At 41.2% G+C, this 16,502-nt stretch overlaps 2 protein-coding genes across 6 annotated transcripts in view; one reads left to right on the top strand and one right to left on the bottom strand.

Moving 5' to 3' along the window:
• Positions 1 to 8,457, bottom strand: part of MALT1 (MALT1 paracaspase) — a 121,322-nt gene extending 112,865 nt beyond the window's left edge. The window contains exons 1-2 of the mRNA XM_074339900.1: positions 8,319 to 8,457; positions 6,189 to 6,295 (exon numbers count right to left, since the gene is read on the bottom strand). The gene's annotated coding sequence lies outside the window, so the exon portion shown is untranslated. The remainder of the gene's footprint in view (positions 1 to 6,188; positions 6,296 to 8,318) is intronic.
• Positions 1 to 16,502, top strand: part of ALPK2 (alpha kinase 2) — a 115,891-nt gene that overhangs the window by 33,207 nt on the left and 66,182 nt on the right. For all 5 annotated transcript variants that reach the window (XR_012498732.1, XM_074339898.1, XM_074339897.1 and 2 more), the window contains one exon: positions 8,341 to 10,066. Coding sequence is in view for 4 of the 5 variants with exons in the window: in XM_074339898.1 (XP_074195999.1) it covers positions 8,341 to 10,066 (1,726 nt within the window). In the remaining variant the exon portion in view is untranslated. The remainder of the gene's footprint in view (positions 1 to 8,340; positions 10,067 to 16,502) is intronic.

Genomic DNA, 16,502 nt, shown 5'->3' on the forward strand with positions numbered 1-16,502 from the left:
AGTGAGGTTACTCCGAGATTAGCATCAGTGGGAAGACCCCATCTCTTAGGCTGCAGAGACAAAGGAGGTGGCAGGACGACCAGTTCTGGGTCACAGGTCAGGGGGCAGAAGGCAGAACCCTGGTGGGCCTGTTCTGTGGGACCCAGAGCTACAGAAGAGGTGGCGCCTACTAGAAATGCCACCGGAGGCTGACTTGTCCTTTCCTCCCACTCTCCCATCGCCTGCCTCTCTTTGGTCAAATGCAGCAGGAAGCCAGTGGTCCCGTGAGCCAGGAAAACATGGTATGAAGGGGTCGTCCCCATGATACAGAGCAGGACAGGGGAAGGGAGCCGAGGGGGTGAGAGACAGACAGGCCCAGGAATGGCATAGCTCAAGGTCCCCCTGAGCTCTTCAGGTGTATGGTTTAATATATCTGTTGGCTAAACAACTGAATAAATTGACAAATGTATGAGGAATCTCCTCATCATGTTTTGAAATGTATCTAGCTGCTTGTAGAAAATATGATCAAGAAATTCTGTGTGTTTCTAGTGTTAGAATTGTTCCATCTCTGTAACCCACGTAGCTTTGGGACATGAAAAAGTGTTTCTCATTCCTTTAATGATTCTGAATCATTCAAGTAATAAAATTGATAGCAGCAGTTAGGCAAGTAAGAAAATACAGATACTTAGTATAAGAAAATATTGACCTTCACCTGGTGCTATGGTTATGGCAAGGACACGGATGTCATCACGTAAGTATTTATTGAGCGGAGTCCTCTCCCCCCTCCCTGCTGCATGGGCAGGCAAGGCTCAGAAAATTTACAGCCACCTTTGAGGGGGGGTTACTTCGGAGGCCTCCCCAGCCCTGCATTCCTAACTGCATGAGTGAAGACACTGCAGACATGTCCTTCCCAGATCTTGTTTTCTTCCACTGGAAAGTGGAATGCATAATAAAATAGAATAATATCTGCAATCCGGAGGGGATTCCAAACCTTACCTCTAGCCAATCATTTCAGCTTCCTTGTCTATGAACTCTACCTTCAGGGCACCTGGTTAGATTGTACAGTTTGAGTTCCAGCAATTTAAATATTGTTGGGAGAGTTTTCTGCAGAGGAGAGAAGTGATCTCCAGGAGACAAGAGGCAGCAGAGCTGGAGAACCCTCTTTTCAGTCCACCTGGGAGGAACTGATTTCATTTTATTTGTGCCGGTGGTATTATGAATAAATAGATATATGAAATAATATGTGTGAAACTTATTATAATGATGAGGATGATGATTGAAATGTAGGGATTTAAAAGTATATTCATTTTGGTACGTCTATTGCTCTGGCAGCTGGAGGAACCATAACTCCAGGCCTTTTTTTTGCACTTGTCACATTCTACACTCCCTATCCGCTTATCTTCATATCCTTATTTTATAGAGTTACTAGTCCTATGGACACTTGCCCTGTGCTCTTAGTTCTCACCCACATTTATGACCCTTGTTCCCAAGGCACATCCTAAGTTTACAGGACCTTGAGGAATTTCTAAGATCAGCCACCTCCCACCCTCCACCGCCAGCACTGGTGGAACTGGCCTCCTCCTGCCAACAATGAAATCACATAGACCCATGTATTGAGCATCAAATCAGAATCTCTGGAGGGTGGAATCCAGACACAGGTTTTCATTCTCTTCGCAAATCAGGAAATTGAGGCCCAAAGAGATTAAGTCATCTGCCTAAGGCAGCACCTAGATGATTGTATGGAGCAAAACCAGTCAGCCCTCCATGCTAGCGCCCCTCTTCCAAGTCCAGCATCACATCCGGCTGTCAGGCTGTGAGAGAATACTGAGAGCATTTTACGGCTTCTTCTGGTGAATAGCTTTATGCAGTGGTTCTCAAAGTGTGGTCCATGGACCCCTGCAGTTCCCTAAAGCACTTTCCCAGGGTCCTTAAGATCAAAACTGATATCACAAAAATACTGAAACATTATTTTCCTTTTTTACTGTATTGACATTGTGCACTGATGGTAAAAAGCAATGGATGGTAAAACTGTTGGGGGTCGTAGCATGAATCTAGGCAGTGGTCCCAAACTCTACTAGTTGTCATGGAATTCTTCACTGCTACACAGTCACCATTTAAAACAAGCCAAAAACACAAAAATCTTTCCTTAATAATGTTCTTGATGCATAAGTAAACATTGTGAATTTTATTAAGTCTTGACAACTCTATTAACGCCCTTTTAAGATTCTGGGTGATGAAATAGGAAATATGCCTAGAGCAGCTCTGCTGGATTTCCTTGAGATGATGGTCATCTTGAGGAAAAGCATCTGTACGGTTGTTTAAGTTGCAAGCTGAACTAGACACTTTTTTCATGGAGTTCAGTTTTTACTTGAAAGAACAATGGACAAATGATGGTTACTCAGCGTTGGGTATTTGGCAAACATTTTCTCAAAAATGAACAATGTAGGCCTGCCACTTCAAGGAAAACTAAAAGTGTCTGTGTTGCCAGTGATAAAAATCCAAGCTTTTTCAAAAGACACAAACATTCAGTTATGAAGTAAATCAGCCTCAGGGATGTAATGAACAACATGGTGACTATGATTGATAATATTGTTGTATATTTGGAAGTTGCTAAGAGAGGAGGTCTTAAAAAGTTCTCATCACAAGAAAAAAAATTGTAACCATGTGCGGTGATGGATGTTAACCAGACTTATGGTGGTGGTGATCATTTTGCAATTTATATAAATATCAAATCATTATGTTGTACGTGTGAAACTAATATAATATTACGTATCAGTCATAACTCAATTTTAAAAACATCCAAGCTTTCAAGTATCACTGCAGTCCCTTCAATGAATGAGGGACTTCTAGTTTCTTCAAATATTCTTTTGACCTCTTTCCTCTTCTTCTGGGACTCTCATTATCCAAGTACTTAAGTTGTAAGCTTGATGGTCCCACAGTTCTCTGAGACTCTGTTCACTTTTCTCCATTCTTTTTTCTCTTTCTGTTCCTAAGACTGGACAATCTCAATTGATCATCTTAAAGTTCACTGACTCTTTATTCTGTCTTCTCAAATCTGCTGTTGAGCTCTTTAGTGAGTTTTTCATTTCTGTTATTATTATTTTCCACTTCAGAATTTCTGTTGGGTTCTTATTTATAATTTCTGTGTCTTTATTGAGACATTGTTCTCATACTTCCCTTTAGCTCTTTAAACATGTCTTGTTTGTTTCCTGAACATACTTAAAATAATTTAAAATATTTATCTAGCAAGTCTAAGGACAGGTTTTATTGACTATTTTTTTCCTGTGTATGAGCCACACTTTATTCTTTCTTTACATGTCTCATAATTTTTTGGTGTGAAATCTGAACATTTTAAACAATGTAACGTGCTAAGCCCTTCCCAAGGCTTGTTGCTGTTTGTTTAGTGACTTTTCTGAACGAATTATTTAAAAACAGTATTCTTTGTGGCCACTAAAGTCTCTGCCCAGTTAGCTTAGTGGTTAACTAGGGATTGGACAGAGATTTCCTTAGATGCCAGTTTTTGTTGAGAGACTCTGTGCACATGATGAGGCATGGATGCCATCAACACCCAGCCAGGCAGTTGAGAACGCTGCCTTCACTTCCTGCTAGCATAGAGCCTTAAGGTCAGTTAGCGGTGAGAGCTTAGTGTCTTCTCAGGTCTTTCCCGAGCATATATACAACCCTGGACATGCTCACAACCTTATACATGTGCATGGTCTTCTAGATTCCCAGGAATATGCCCCCCTATGGACCTCTCACTCCTTAGCTTTTGCTTTCCATCTTTGTGGTTAGCCTACTGTTTGTCTCAGTGGTTACCCCCTGCCTCAGGCAGCCATGATATTAAACAATTGCCTCTGAAGTTTTTTCTGACAAATGTCCACAGGGAAAATGTTCACCATGGGGTAAGCTATGAGTCAGGTCACTTAAAGATGATGTTGTGAGTGGATCTTCCAGGGAGCCACCAGAGAGGTCAAATGATAGTTCCCTGGGAATGGGGCTTTGGAATTGCTTTAACTCTATCCTGCCCCATCTTCAATAAATATTCCTCAGATTGCCTGTGGGTAATTTTCAGAGATCTCAAAAAGCTGATTCAGACAAATTTTGCCAGTGTTTTTGTTGCTTTTATGGAGTAGAAAATTTCCAGAAGTCTTTACTCTGCCATTTTGTTGATGTCCTTCACTCTTCTACTATGCAACTCAGCACAGAATTGACTTACATAATTATGATAAATTAATGTTCGTATTATTTCCCTAACTAGAAATTTGGAATATTTGTATCTTTCTTCAGAAGCTTGACAGTTTTCCAATATTTCAAAATTATTCTGATAAGATCAGTAGTAATAATAAATGTACATTTTAAAAATATGTATGTTGAAATGTATTAATATTTGGAAGACCTCATGAACTAAGTTTTTCCAAATGACCAATACATGATATTACAAAATCATGCATAGGTAAAACATGCAGTAAAATGCAACATTGACCAGTGGATTTTACATAACAAGTATGAAAAGTTCATTGAGATTGTTTCAGATTCCACGTTGCAACTAATCTTTGTATAGTGTCAGAGAAGAGTATCTGCAATCATATGAAAAGACTATTAAAATACTCCCTTTTTCAACTACGTAGTGAGGCCTGAGGCCAGATTTCCTTCATATACTTCAACCAAAACAATTTGTTGTATCACACTGAATACAGAGGCAGATACAAAAATCCAGCTGTCTTCTATTAAGCCAGACATTAAAGAGATGTGAAAAGATGTAAAGCAATACCACTCTTAGGAAATTTTACTTTGTTTTGGAAAAATTAGAGGTATTTTTCATAAAAGTATGCTATTTATGCTAACATGTAATGAGTTTATTTTTGTTATTTTAAACTGAATAAATAAATGTTTTTAATTTTTCTGTTTTAATTCTAATATGGTAAATATTGATGGATATAATCCCTATGAACAAATGTTCTTTGGGATCGTCAATTATTCTTGAGAGTGTAGGGGGTCCTGCTGCCAAAATATTTGAGAACCTCTGGTTTAGACCAACCTAGGGGATTCAGCTCAGAAGCAGCCCCATCCACTTAAGGTTGCATGTAGCTCTACTCCTTTAATATGGAAATTAGTCATTTGCAAAGAAACTAGAGTATTTAAGCAAGACTTTCACAGCAAGGTGGAGGAATGCTGTTGTTTCCTTCATCCAAAAGGGAAGATATGTAAGGAGTGAACTCAATTAATTGTTCAGGGAATTTCTTCCTGGATGGTCTTGCCTACCTGTCAAATCACTGTGGGGCACACTGGTCACTCTGCCAGCATCTTGCAAAGATTCTAAACCCCAACCCTCCTCACACCATTTCAGTGCTACCGCTGAAGTCCCTTCTTTGAACTCCCTTGCTCTTCCAGTTTGTATGATACAATTTGGCACAGAACTGACGTACAAGATTCTCTGAGAAATTCATATTATCTCCTCCCGGGGATGGTTAGTATTTTAGGGCTGGACATGACATCTCACGCATCTCCTTGACTCTTCCTCAGCTCTTCACATAATATGGGGCACCTTAGAAGATACTTGCCACGAGCTTGTCAAGTATGAAGATTTAGGACAGAAACACTTCAACGGCAAAAATGATCACTCCACGCTCTGTCATTTCCCTTCTCTGAATGTTAGTTTTCTAACAGGATATACACGGCCAGGCTTCAGAGTGAGAAGGCTCTGGTCTCCTACACTGGCTCCACCACTTCCTAGCTTTGTCACTTTGGGGAAATTACCCAACTCCTTTGAGCCTCCGTTTTGCACACAGACAGCAGCCAGCACTCTGTGACAGAGGAGGCCTTCAACACATGCTGGGTTCCCTGCCTGATTTTCTCCCCCTCATCTTCAGGATGCTTAGAGATAATTATCCAGGACGCATCAACCACAACCCATAACCCTCTCAAAGGTGTTCATTAGCCAGTGAGAAGTTAATTATACTTAATTGAGTTCCTTTTCCTCCTTAGTGTACTTAGGCTGACTTGTAGATCTTACATCAGCTAAAACACATGTTCCATAAAATCCTACATTCCTAAATCATAACATTCTCCCATCTGTTTATAGTCATTCAGAAGTTAAATGAGTACATTTAACCCAGTTATTTTTCTCTATGTTTTTCTAAAATTCGCTTTGTTTTCCCTTCTTGATGCTTGAGAACCCTCTCTGTTCCCCTCCTTTACTGATTTCTTACCTGGTCCATTGTGCCTCTTGTCCTTATTTTCTTCTCGTTCTGTCTCTTTTCCTCCCAAGTCATGGTACCTTCAGGAATGGTGGTTTCTCTGGCAGAGAGATCATGGCCTGGATAAATCAGGAAATCAGAATTACTTGGGATTTTCCAGAAGCCCATGGTACTGTTTTATGCTCCTTGTAAGCTCATAACTGAGGCCAAATCTCCAAGCACTGATTGAAAAGAGACACGAAAGGAATGGCGTGAGCAATATGAAACTCAAGCAAAAATTACTTTCTCTCTATCAGCTTTAACTGAGGAGACCTAAACCTAATGAATAACCAGGAGGATGAGGGTATCTCTAAAGGTGGACTAAGGACCATTTGTAGCAGAATATGTTGGGATATTTACAAGGAGATTCTCAGGCCCTTGACTCATAGATTCTGATTCAAGAATTTTAAGTAGCACTCTTTGGTCATGATTCTGCATGCTCCTTGAGAACCAGAGGTAACCTGGTTTTAGCTCTTCCCCATCCTTTCATTTTTCATGGAGTTATACTTGACATATAACATTGTGTACGTTTAAGGTGTACAACATATTGATCTGAGACATTTCTATTACAACATGGTTGCCATTAGCTAACACCTGTATCCACATTCTTATAAAATACATGTGGCATAAAGTTTCTGCTATGCAAAGCCCCTTCACAGTGATTTTCTCATTGGAACCTGAGAAGAACCTTGTACAATAGACAGGAGCAGGTACTGTTTCCCCAGAAAGTTGCCCTAAATTTCAGTCTCCCCATGCAAAGCCGGATGTCAGGTGTGGGTCAGGGTGGTCCAACCCCAGTCACCTCTGCCTGGCTTATATAGGTTGGGGCAAAAGTCATTGCAGTTTTTGCAACTATTTTTAACCTTTTAAACAACAATTACTTTTCCACCAACTTATACTTGGGAACCAGGTTACCAACAACACCATGTATTCACAGAAATAGAATTAGTCTATGATTTCCGAAAATGAGGCCTATGTATGAGGCCTGGTATCCAACGACTGAAGGCTGATGAGCACATATGAGCATGGGGAGACACAGGGGTCCCGCCAACGAGGAAGAAAGGACACGGAAGATTGCACTATAGCTGTGAATGGGTAACACGGACCCTCCAGGATTAATGCTTGTGCACATTTTACACAGATCACTCAAGTTCTAAGCATTGCCTCTAAGTCTGAGCCCACCCCACAGTTCCCACCGTCTGAAAAAGGTTGTTGACTTCTGAGCTGGGTAATGCAGAGGTTGAGATCAGCAATATTACAATTCCCACGAGGTCAAAGGAAATCAGTGCGAGTGCCAATTATGAGCACAAAGCAAGTGCAACAAGTTTTTCTTGGGACTGTAGAGCCTGGAGAGGGGTCTCAGTGGGAAGGTCAGCCAAACACCTCAGGCGCCAGGCTCCAGGCGTCAATAAAGGCAAAGGGCCAGAGGAGCCGTTCACCATCACTTCTGGAGCAGGGAGAACAGGCTCGGCATGGCCCAGGAGTCAGTTCCTTTCCTCCCGGACCAAAGCTGAACACATGGCTTGCTTTATGTAAGCCAGAGGGCTCACTGGCTGTGGTTTAGAGCAAATAGTCATGTTAAATTAAAGAGGAAACGGCACTGATCTTCATACACATAATCCTAACGTGCTATTATCTTTATAGCCCCTCGGCAAGAACCATGGCTTCTTGGCACGATCTTAAAAAGAGCTATTGCTTGTGCTGTTCCACGACACGTGGTAGAATACTTCAGTTATTTGTGTAAAATGTCTCACTCCAGAAAATAATGCTTTTTCAAATTCCTATAGCATGAAATTGGCTTAAAATAAAAGGAGAGAAGAAGAGACTAGACTTAGATGAATGTCCCAATTCATCTAAGTAATTCTCAGCATTTTCAATTTGGGGTAGGGCTGTGGAAAGTCTTAAGGGAGAACTCTGAGCTTCCCAGGATTCTCAGCAGAATGAGGGGCAGCAGAGACCAGAAGCCAGGTGCCTCTGACCACAGACCCCTTTCCAGGGAGACCACAGACCTAGCTAGAGCGTGCAGTAAAAACCAAGCCCATTTTCTGCATGTGCCATGATGTGAGAGATGTTGGCTGGCACGTCCAAATATAGCAAACTTACCTCGATGTTCTCTTCATCCTAGCTGTTCCCAAAATGACAGTGCTGTTTACCAAATCTCTGCTAAAAACGGTTCTGGAATGATCTGCTGTTCTGCTTCCATTGAAGTCGAGTACGCGTCAGAGGACTCACAACTGTCTCCTAAACTGAAAGATGACAGGGACAGAGGTTGGAACCATGGAACAGAGACATCTGAGCACAACAGCACAGATCCAATTGATGAGAAAGAGCATCCTTATAAGGAAGAAGAAAGTCCCTCCTTGGGTACTCCCGTGTCAGCTGATTTCCCCTCCTCCAAATGTAACCATTTACGCTCACTCCAGTTACTGGCCAGTAATGGCATTAGTGCATCCAGCTCTGAAAATCCCTTGGATGTTAAAGAAGTAAGGCAAACTGAAGGGGCTTGCGATCCAAATGACACAGAGGGAATTGCAGATGGGTTGCTTTTTCCAAATGCAAGTAATATTCCCGATAAACAAGAGGTATATTGCCACGGGACAATGCAGCCCAAAGTATCAAAGTTAACGGATGGTGCCTTACGCAATGACGGCCCAAATGATGAAGTCTTAAACTCTAGTCATCAAAATCCCAAGGTACAGAAATACATTAGCGTCAGCCTACCGCTGTTGGAGGCAGCCACCTCCATCTACCCGGGTGACAGGGCCATGGTCACCCAGCAAGACAACCCACAGGATTCCAGCAGAGATTCTGACAGTGACTATGAACTTTGCCCAGAGATAACCCTAACCTGCACCGAGGAGTTTTCAGATGATGACCTGGAGTATCTGGAATGTTCCGATGTTATGACGGATTACTCTAATGCAGTTTGGCAATTGAACCTGCAGGGGCCTGAGCATGTTTTTTTATTAGAAAGCGATGACGAAGTGATGGAATTCAGTGAGTGTTGCCTGGGGGCGTGTGAGCCTTTCCTCAGTGAAATGGGTTCTGGGCCTCAGGTGTCAGATAACACTGGGCCGATGGAGGCCACCACTGGCTTCTGTGGTTATCACTCACAACCCCAAGAAGTGAGGGTAAGACACCACCAAGCCTCTACCCACAGCCCCTCGTCCCCACAAACAGGGATGACTCCGACTTTGGGACCTCAGCAGGATGGAATGTCTACGGTGACAGACCAGGGGAGATATAAACTACCCATTGCTGCTGCCGAAAATGATTATCCAGGAATTCAGGCGGAAACCAGAGACAGCCACCAAGCAGGAGAGGAATTCGCCAGTGACAATCTGCTTGACATGGATAAAGCAGTGACGGAGAGAGAAGTAAAGCACTTGTCTGGTGAGTTAGAAAAGTCAGGGATGAACCAGCCTTTGGAGACTACGGCTGAGAAAACAGTGGAGGAAAAGGATTTATGGACCAAGAAGGGCTCAGAGAAATCTGCCAGGGTGAGGAGACCAGGAATTAAGGGAAAAGCCAAGAAGCTGAACCCCCACCTGAAAGACAGTGCAACAGAAGGCACCCTTAATCTCCTCTATCCCAAAGAACCCGTTAAGCACCCACTAGCCCAGAGTGAGGAAAAAGAGCGTTCTCATGCCAAAACAGAAGCTACTGATCTGAATTCCCAGGTCCATGCAGAAGGTACTATTCCAACCCCAGCAGAGCAAGAAGCAAAAACCCTGCAAACCCCACCAGGCGCACTCCCCAGAGAAGGAAACTTGAACTTGGAAGGAGAAGGGGTACAGGTGAATAACCTCTTTGAAACAAGCTGGGTTCCAGACCACAGTGATCACCGGCAGGTAAGACTCCTCTTTTACAAAATTACAAGATGAAAGGGATTTGTGTGTGTGTCCCTTCAATTCTCATCTTGATTGCCGTAGCATGGGGCAGTCAGGTTACTAGTGAATGACAGCTGCTGCTGCTAGGAAGGAAATCTGGTTTTGAAAAAAGGCCCAGATAAACCCTAAGCCATCCTAATTATAGCAAAAGACAGAAGTAAGAGGCACTAATGGGATTCTGGACAGCTGGAAAAAGAAATCTGATATTTTGTCTACTGCATGTGTTTTACCCGGCAATGCCACTATTCAGAAAGTTTTTCAAGCAAATGTTTTGGGTATAAACTTTAAAAGAAAAACAAAACAAAACATTCTTTTTAGTCACTTTTCAGGAGCACTTTGAAAATGGTAAGTGCTGGCTTTAATCAGAATTCATAGTAACAATGAAAAATTTCGGTGTGTCTGAAAGCCTGGTAGAACTCGGTGATCCTGGAGAAAGTAGACAAACTTGATTTTGCTGGGCTGATGGGATGTTTTGATCGGATGTGTGTTTTATTTTGTTTGGCTTAGACCACAAAATATAAAACAGGCTAAGAATATACTGCCAGGGAGTAAATTTGTTTTACCCTGTTACTGATTTGGGGGTTTATTTGAAAGAGATGGAATTAAATTCATGGGAATAATTAAATACATGAATTTATTATATTTTTAATTTTAAAGGGTCCCAAATGGGCTTTGAACTGATGTGTACTATGGCCAAGATTTCATTTTTCTTAAAAAAATATCCAAGAAGAGTTATCAATTATTTTTACTATATCTTGTGTTCTCCCTTCCCCGAACTTTGTAGTAGGAAACTAGTACTGTTTTTATAGAAGACTAAACATACTCCAAAGAAAATAAACTTTTCGCAAATGCATTCGAACTTATTGAACTGTCTCTGTGAAAAGTAAACATTTAATACATTGATTTCTAAAGACTCAGTCATGAAATAGTCAATCTAAAAACCTCCAGATCTGACATAGCCTCTTACTAAGCAAATTGTTCTGTTTCACGAGCCAAATTGGCCCTCTAAGAGCTCCATTTAGACTTTACTTTTGCAGGAGAGTCAGATTAATCCTATTTGGTTGTTTAACACACACCACTTTGCTGATCACACACCTGTGACCACAGATTCGTGACCAAGATAAATTTATGGAGAAGGTTTGGCCAAATATTAATACAAAATTCAGTTACAATGTTAATTTTCTCATGTCAATAAATATAGCATTTCCTTTCCTTTACATAAATGCTCTTCCTGGCTCAGCAAAGTGACTTTTTAAGGTTTATCCACATTGAGCATTTCATTGGGCAAATTACTTTAACTATTAAAGGTTGGGGGTGGTGTCAAGTAGCCACAAAGGAGTATAAGTGGAGGGGAGGGGGCTATAGACAATGTTCCTTTTAGACCCATCACTGTGAGAGGCAATTTCTAAGCTCCCTCAACTGCCGAAATTTGAGAGGAGCTAAAGGAAGGAGCCCCCTTTGTCACCCTCACCTTGCACCCTAAACTAAGTTCCAAGATCGAGAGCCCTGATTACCACAGGCCCACTTGTTTCCTGGCCATGCAGCCTAATACAATGGGCCATCTCTGCGAGCAGGGCCATCTGCCTCGTGCCCGTTCTTATCTCAATCAAAGTTCTTATGGGACTCTTGCCCCCACATTCGTACATGCTCACACATTCATGAGTGCACAACCACCTCCCCAGCTATCAGCTCAAGGTCCGACCTGTGTTTTGTGGCGTGATTGTTCTCTGAGAATCATGAACACTACTGTTTAGAAAGCTTGCACTCTGCAGGTAGTAGGGCCATGTTTCACTTTGCTGTGGTCCGTGCAGAGCTGACCTCTCACTCAGGGGACAACCAGAAATGTGAATGGACGCTGTATATTCAAGAGCAGTTCTGCGCAGCCTGAAGTTAGGAAAAGGATCTCTGGATTGGTGGCATTCATTTTGCCTTGGGAAAAGCCCGAGAATGTTGTCACAGGGACAGTGGTATAGTGAGATTTGTTGACCCAAGCAAAAAGTTACCGTCCAACTGCAGGAGATGTCTGTGTTTCTTACACTCATATGCAATGCAGCCAAATTTACAGCAAATGGCTTCATGTCATTGTAAATGTGACACAAAAGAATGGGGGGGGGGTCATTAGGAACTAAATCAAACTTTTTATAATACTGTTCAAAAAAATAAGGATTGGTGAATCTTTCCGTAACTAAGTCAAAAGCTGTTTTAACTGTTTATTCTTAGACATTTGTGGGAACTTAAAATTTCCCAATGATTAAAAAATCCTTGGTTGGGGGTAATACTATTCACTTACCTTTAGGTGTCTTTTGTAGAGACAGTGACCAGCAGCTTGTCGCTTCATCTGTATATAGCTTTTAGCATTCTGGGAAAAATTCCGTATCTCTAATACTGTGTTATAAGCACAAGGCTATATTGTCGAATATCTCCTGCCTAAACACATGTCTCCAGTTGTACTTACTTCCTGTCTTCCTTTCCTGCGTTTACAATGCAAGGCCATCTTGTTCTGATTAGTCTTGAAATAATACTTGCCCAGGTTGGGACTGGAAAGCCCCCAATTACTCTACATTTATGGAAGATTCCAAAGTTAATCCCAGTTTGGGAGTGGAAAACAGAAAGGGTACCCAGGCTAAGTTGAATCATCTCCAAGGCTACGCTGCCAACCCTTCACCTTGGTTTTGATCTCACTTTCCTGATCCAACTCAGAGGCAAGGCCTGACAAGCTACCCATCTTAAGTTTCCCGAGGCCACACTGGCATAAGATCATTGTCACTCTTAAATCAGAAGTGCTATGTTTTTCCTCCTGCTTGGCTGCCCAGCTTTACCCCAGAGAGATTTGTATTTCTCTCTGGGGTCATGAGATTTCACGTGTACAGTATGGACATGTATTCTTAGGTTCTGATAGTGAAGAATCTTCCTGATCAGAAATAAGCACTAAGTGTAGACGGTGAGCTCCACGGGGGCAGGGAGTTTGGTCACTGTACTTTGTTCACTGATATATCCCAAGTCTTTGCAATAGTGCTGGCCACACAAGAGGCACTCTGTAATTAAATAAGTAGCCACACAGTACGAGATGAAATTCCATGTGTAGTCAGGTATGATCCTGTGATGACTGGTCTCAATCACTTTATGGCCCTCATGGTCACAGGTTCCCTTCACATACCAACTTTCCACGAGGACCTTGCTTCCCTGGGAATGTGTTGGTTTGTGCTGAGCCATCCACACCTTGCACGTGGGTTCCTTGGGAAACATGCTGGCGATTCACACATCACCTTGGTTTTCTCAGTGCCTTACTCGCTCTCACAAATTGCTAATTGGATCCAGGAGGATCTTACCATGAACTCCTTAGCAGTTAAGACTTTCCACGTATTGCTTCCGTCTACTTCTGAGAGGCAAAGCGGGCATACCCACCAGTCTCTCCACCTGGAAAATGAAGCATTTTCTCAGACATGTGGTGTGTTTTCCACCTTCTTGTCTGGAGTGCCCTCGCTTGGCTTGTTGCTACCTCAGCTCATCTGGTCCCAAGGCCAAGGTCCTGTGGGGTCCTTCAAGTTGCACCTCCCCTGAAGCACTTTCCTCATCCTTACCTAGGATTTCTCCCTCCAGAGGAACTCAGCAATCTTGTCCACATGCTTTGTATAGTACTGAGGGCTCCCAATCTGAGTTTGGTTCCTGCTCCACTGCTTTCTGACTCGGTGACTCTGGGAAAAACTACTTAAGCTCTCCCAGCTCTAATTTCCTCATCGAAAACAGAAATAACAACAATAATACTACTACTCACCTCATAGGGTGTTGTGAAGATTTAAGTTTTGCACGTAAAATGCTCAGCACATTACCTAGTATGCAATTAACATTTAATAAGTACTATCCTATTTATTTTGTTTATTACCTACCTTAATACATATGTTCTTTCTCCCCATATGAAAGACATACTGAGGGCTGGCTACAAGTGTTTTATATCTTTTTGTTTTTTTTTTTAGTTTCAGGTGCACAAGACAAAGTAATACTTAGACGTTTATCATTTATATCCTTCATACTGTGTGAACCCCCCGCCCCATCCACTATCCCTCTGACATCTCACAGAGCCAATACATTTCCACTGTCTCCCAAATGGGACACGTCCATTGGACACCCTACAAAATCTTTACAACATTATTGATTACGTTCCCCAAATTAATTTTCAAAACCCCGTAGCCATCTTGTGGTTACCGACTGTTTTCTAATCCCCTCACCTTCCCCCTTATCCCCACATCCCTGCCCATCTAGCAACCCTCAGTTTTTCCTCTACGTCTCCAAAACTGTTTCTCATTAGTTCATTCACTTATTCTTTTCTTTAGATTCCACATATAAGTGAGATCATATGGTATTTGTCTTTCTCTGTCTGACTTATTTCACTTAACATAATGTTCTCTACGTCCATCCATGTTGTTGCAAATGGTAAGATTTCTTTCTTCTTTATGGCTGCCTAATACTCCATTGTATAAATGTACCAGTTTCTTAATCTAGTCATCTACCGATGGGCATTTTGGTTGTTTCCATGTCTTGGTTATTGTGTATAGTGCTGCAATAAACATAGGAGTGCATAAAGATTTTTGAATTGAAGTTTTGGATTTCTCCAGATAGATACCTAGGAGTGGAATTGCTGGATCATAAGGTAGTTCCATTTTCAGATTTTTGAGATACCTCCATACTGTTTTCCATAGTGGCTGCACCAATCTGCAATCCCACCAACAGTGCACAAGTGTTCCCTTTTCTCCACATCCACGCCAGCACTTGTTGTTTGTTGATTTATTGATGATAGCCATTTTGACTGGGGTGAGGTGGTATCTCATTGTGGTTTTTATTTGCATTTCTCTGATGGTTAGTGAGGTTGAGCATTTCTTCATATGTCTGTTTGCCATCTGTATGTCCTTTTTAGAAAAATGTCTCTTCATGTCCTCTGCCCATTTTTTAATTGGGTTGTTTGTTTTTTTGGAGTTGAGTTGAGTGAGTTTTTTATAAATTTGTGATATTAACCCCTTATCAGATATATCATTGGCAAATATCTTTTCCCATTCAGTAGGATCCCTTTTTGTTTTATTGATGGTTTCCTTTGCTGTGAAAAAACTTTTTAGTTTGATGTAATCCCACATGTTTATTTTTTCTCTTACTTCCCTCGTGTGAGGGGATATATCAGTAAAAATCTTACTCCGGGTAATGTCTGTGAAGTTTCTTCCTATATTTTCTTCTAGGAATTTTATGGTTTCAGATCTTACATTTAAGTCTTTAAGCCATTTTGAATTTATTTTTGTATATGGTGTAAGGAGGTGGTCCAGCTTCATTTTTTTTGCATGTGTCTGTCCAGGTTTCCCAGCACCATTTATTGAATAGACTGTCTTTACCCCACCGTACATTCTTGCTTCCATTGTCATAGATTAAATGGCCATATAGGCATGGATTTATTTCTGGACTCTCTATTCTGTTCCATTGATCTATGTGTCTGTTTTTATGCCAGTACCATGCTGTTTTGATTACTGTAGCCTTGTAGTATAATTTGATGTCAGGTATTGTTATACCTCCCACTTTGTTCTTATTTCTCAAGATTGCTGAGGCTATCCAGGGTCTTTTATGGTCCCATATAAATTTTAGGATTATATGTTCTATTTCTGTGAAAAACGTTGTTGGTAGTTTGATAGGAATTGCGTTGAATATGTATATTGCCTTAGGCAGTATGGACATTTTAACTATATTAATTCTTCCTATCCATGAACATGGTATGTGTTTCCATCTATTTGTATCTTCTTTCATTTCTTTCTTCAGTGTCTTATAATTTTCTGAGTACAGATCTTTTACTTCTTTGGTTAAATTTATTCCCAGGTATTTTATAGTCTTTGGAGCAATTGTAAATGGGATTTTTTTTTAATTTCTCCTTCTGATGTTTTATTATTGGTATATACAAATGCAACTGATTTCTGAATATTAATTTTGTATCCTGCTACTTTACTAAATTCATCTATCAGCTCTAATAGTTTCTTGGTGGAGTCTTTAGGGTTCTCTATATATAGTATCATATCATCTGCATATAATGACAATTTTACTTCCTCCTTACCGATTTGGATGCCTTTTATTTCTTTTTCTTGTCTGATTGCTGTGGCTAGAACTTCCAGCACTATGTTGAATAGAAGTGGAGAAAGTGGGCAACCTTGCCTTGTTCCTGATCTTAAGGTGAATGGTTTTAGCTTTTCCCCATTGAGTATGATGTTAGTTGTGGGTTTATCATATATGGCCTTTATTATGTTGAGATATGATCCCTCTATTCCCACTTTCTTAAGGGTTTTTATCATAAATGGCTGCTGGATTTTATCAAATGCTTTTTCTGCATCTATTGATATGATCATGTGATTTTTTTTCATTTTATTAATGT

The sequence above is a fragment of the Rhinolophus sinicus genome, linkage group LG09 (assembly GCF_036562045.2).
Source record: "Rhinolophus sinicus isolate RSC01 linkage group LG09, ASM3656204v1, whole genome shotgun sequence".
In the NCBI taxonomy this organism is placed as follows: domain Eukaryota; kingdom Metazoa; phylum Chordata; class Mammalia; order Chiroptera; family Rhinolophidae; genus Rhinolophus; species Rhinolophus sinicus.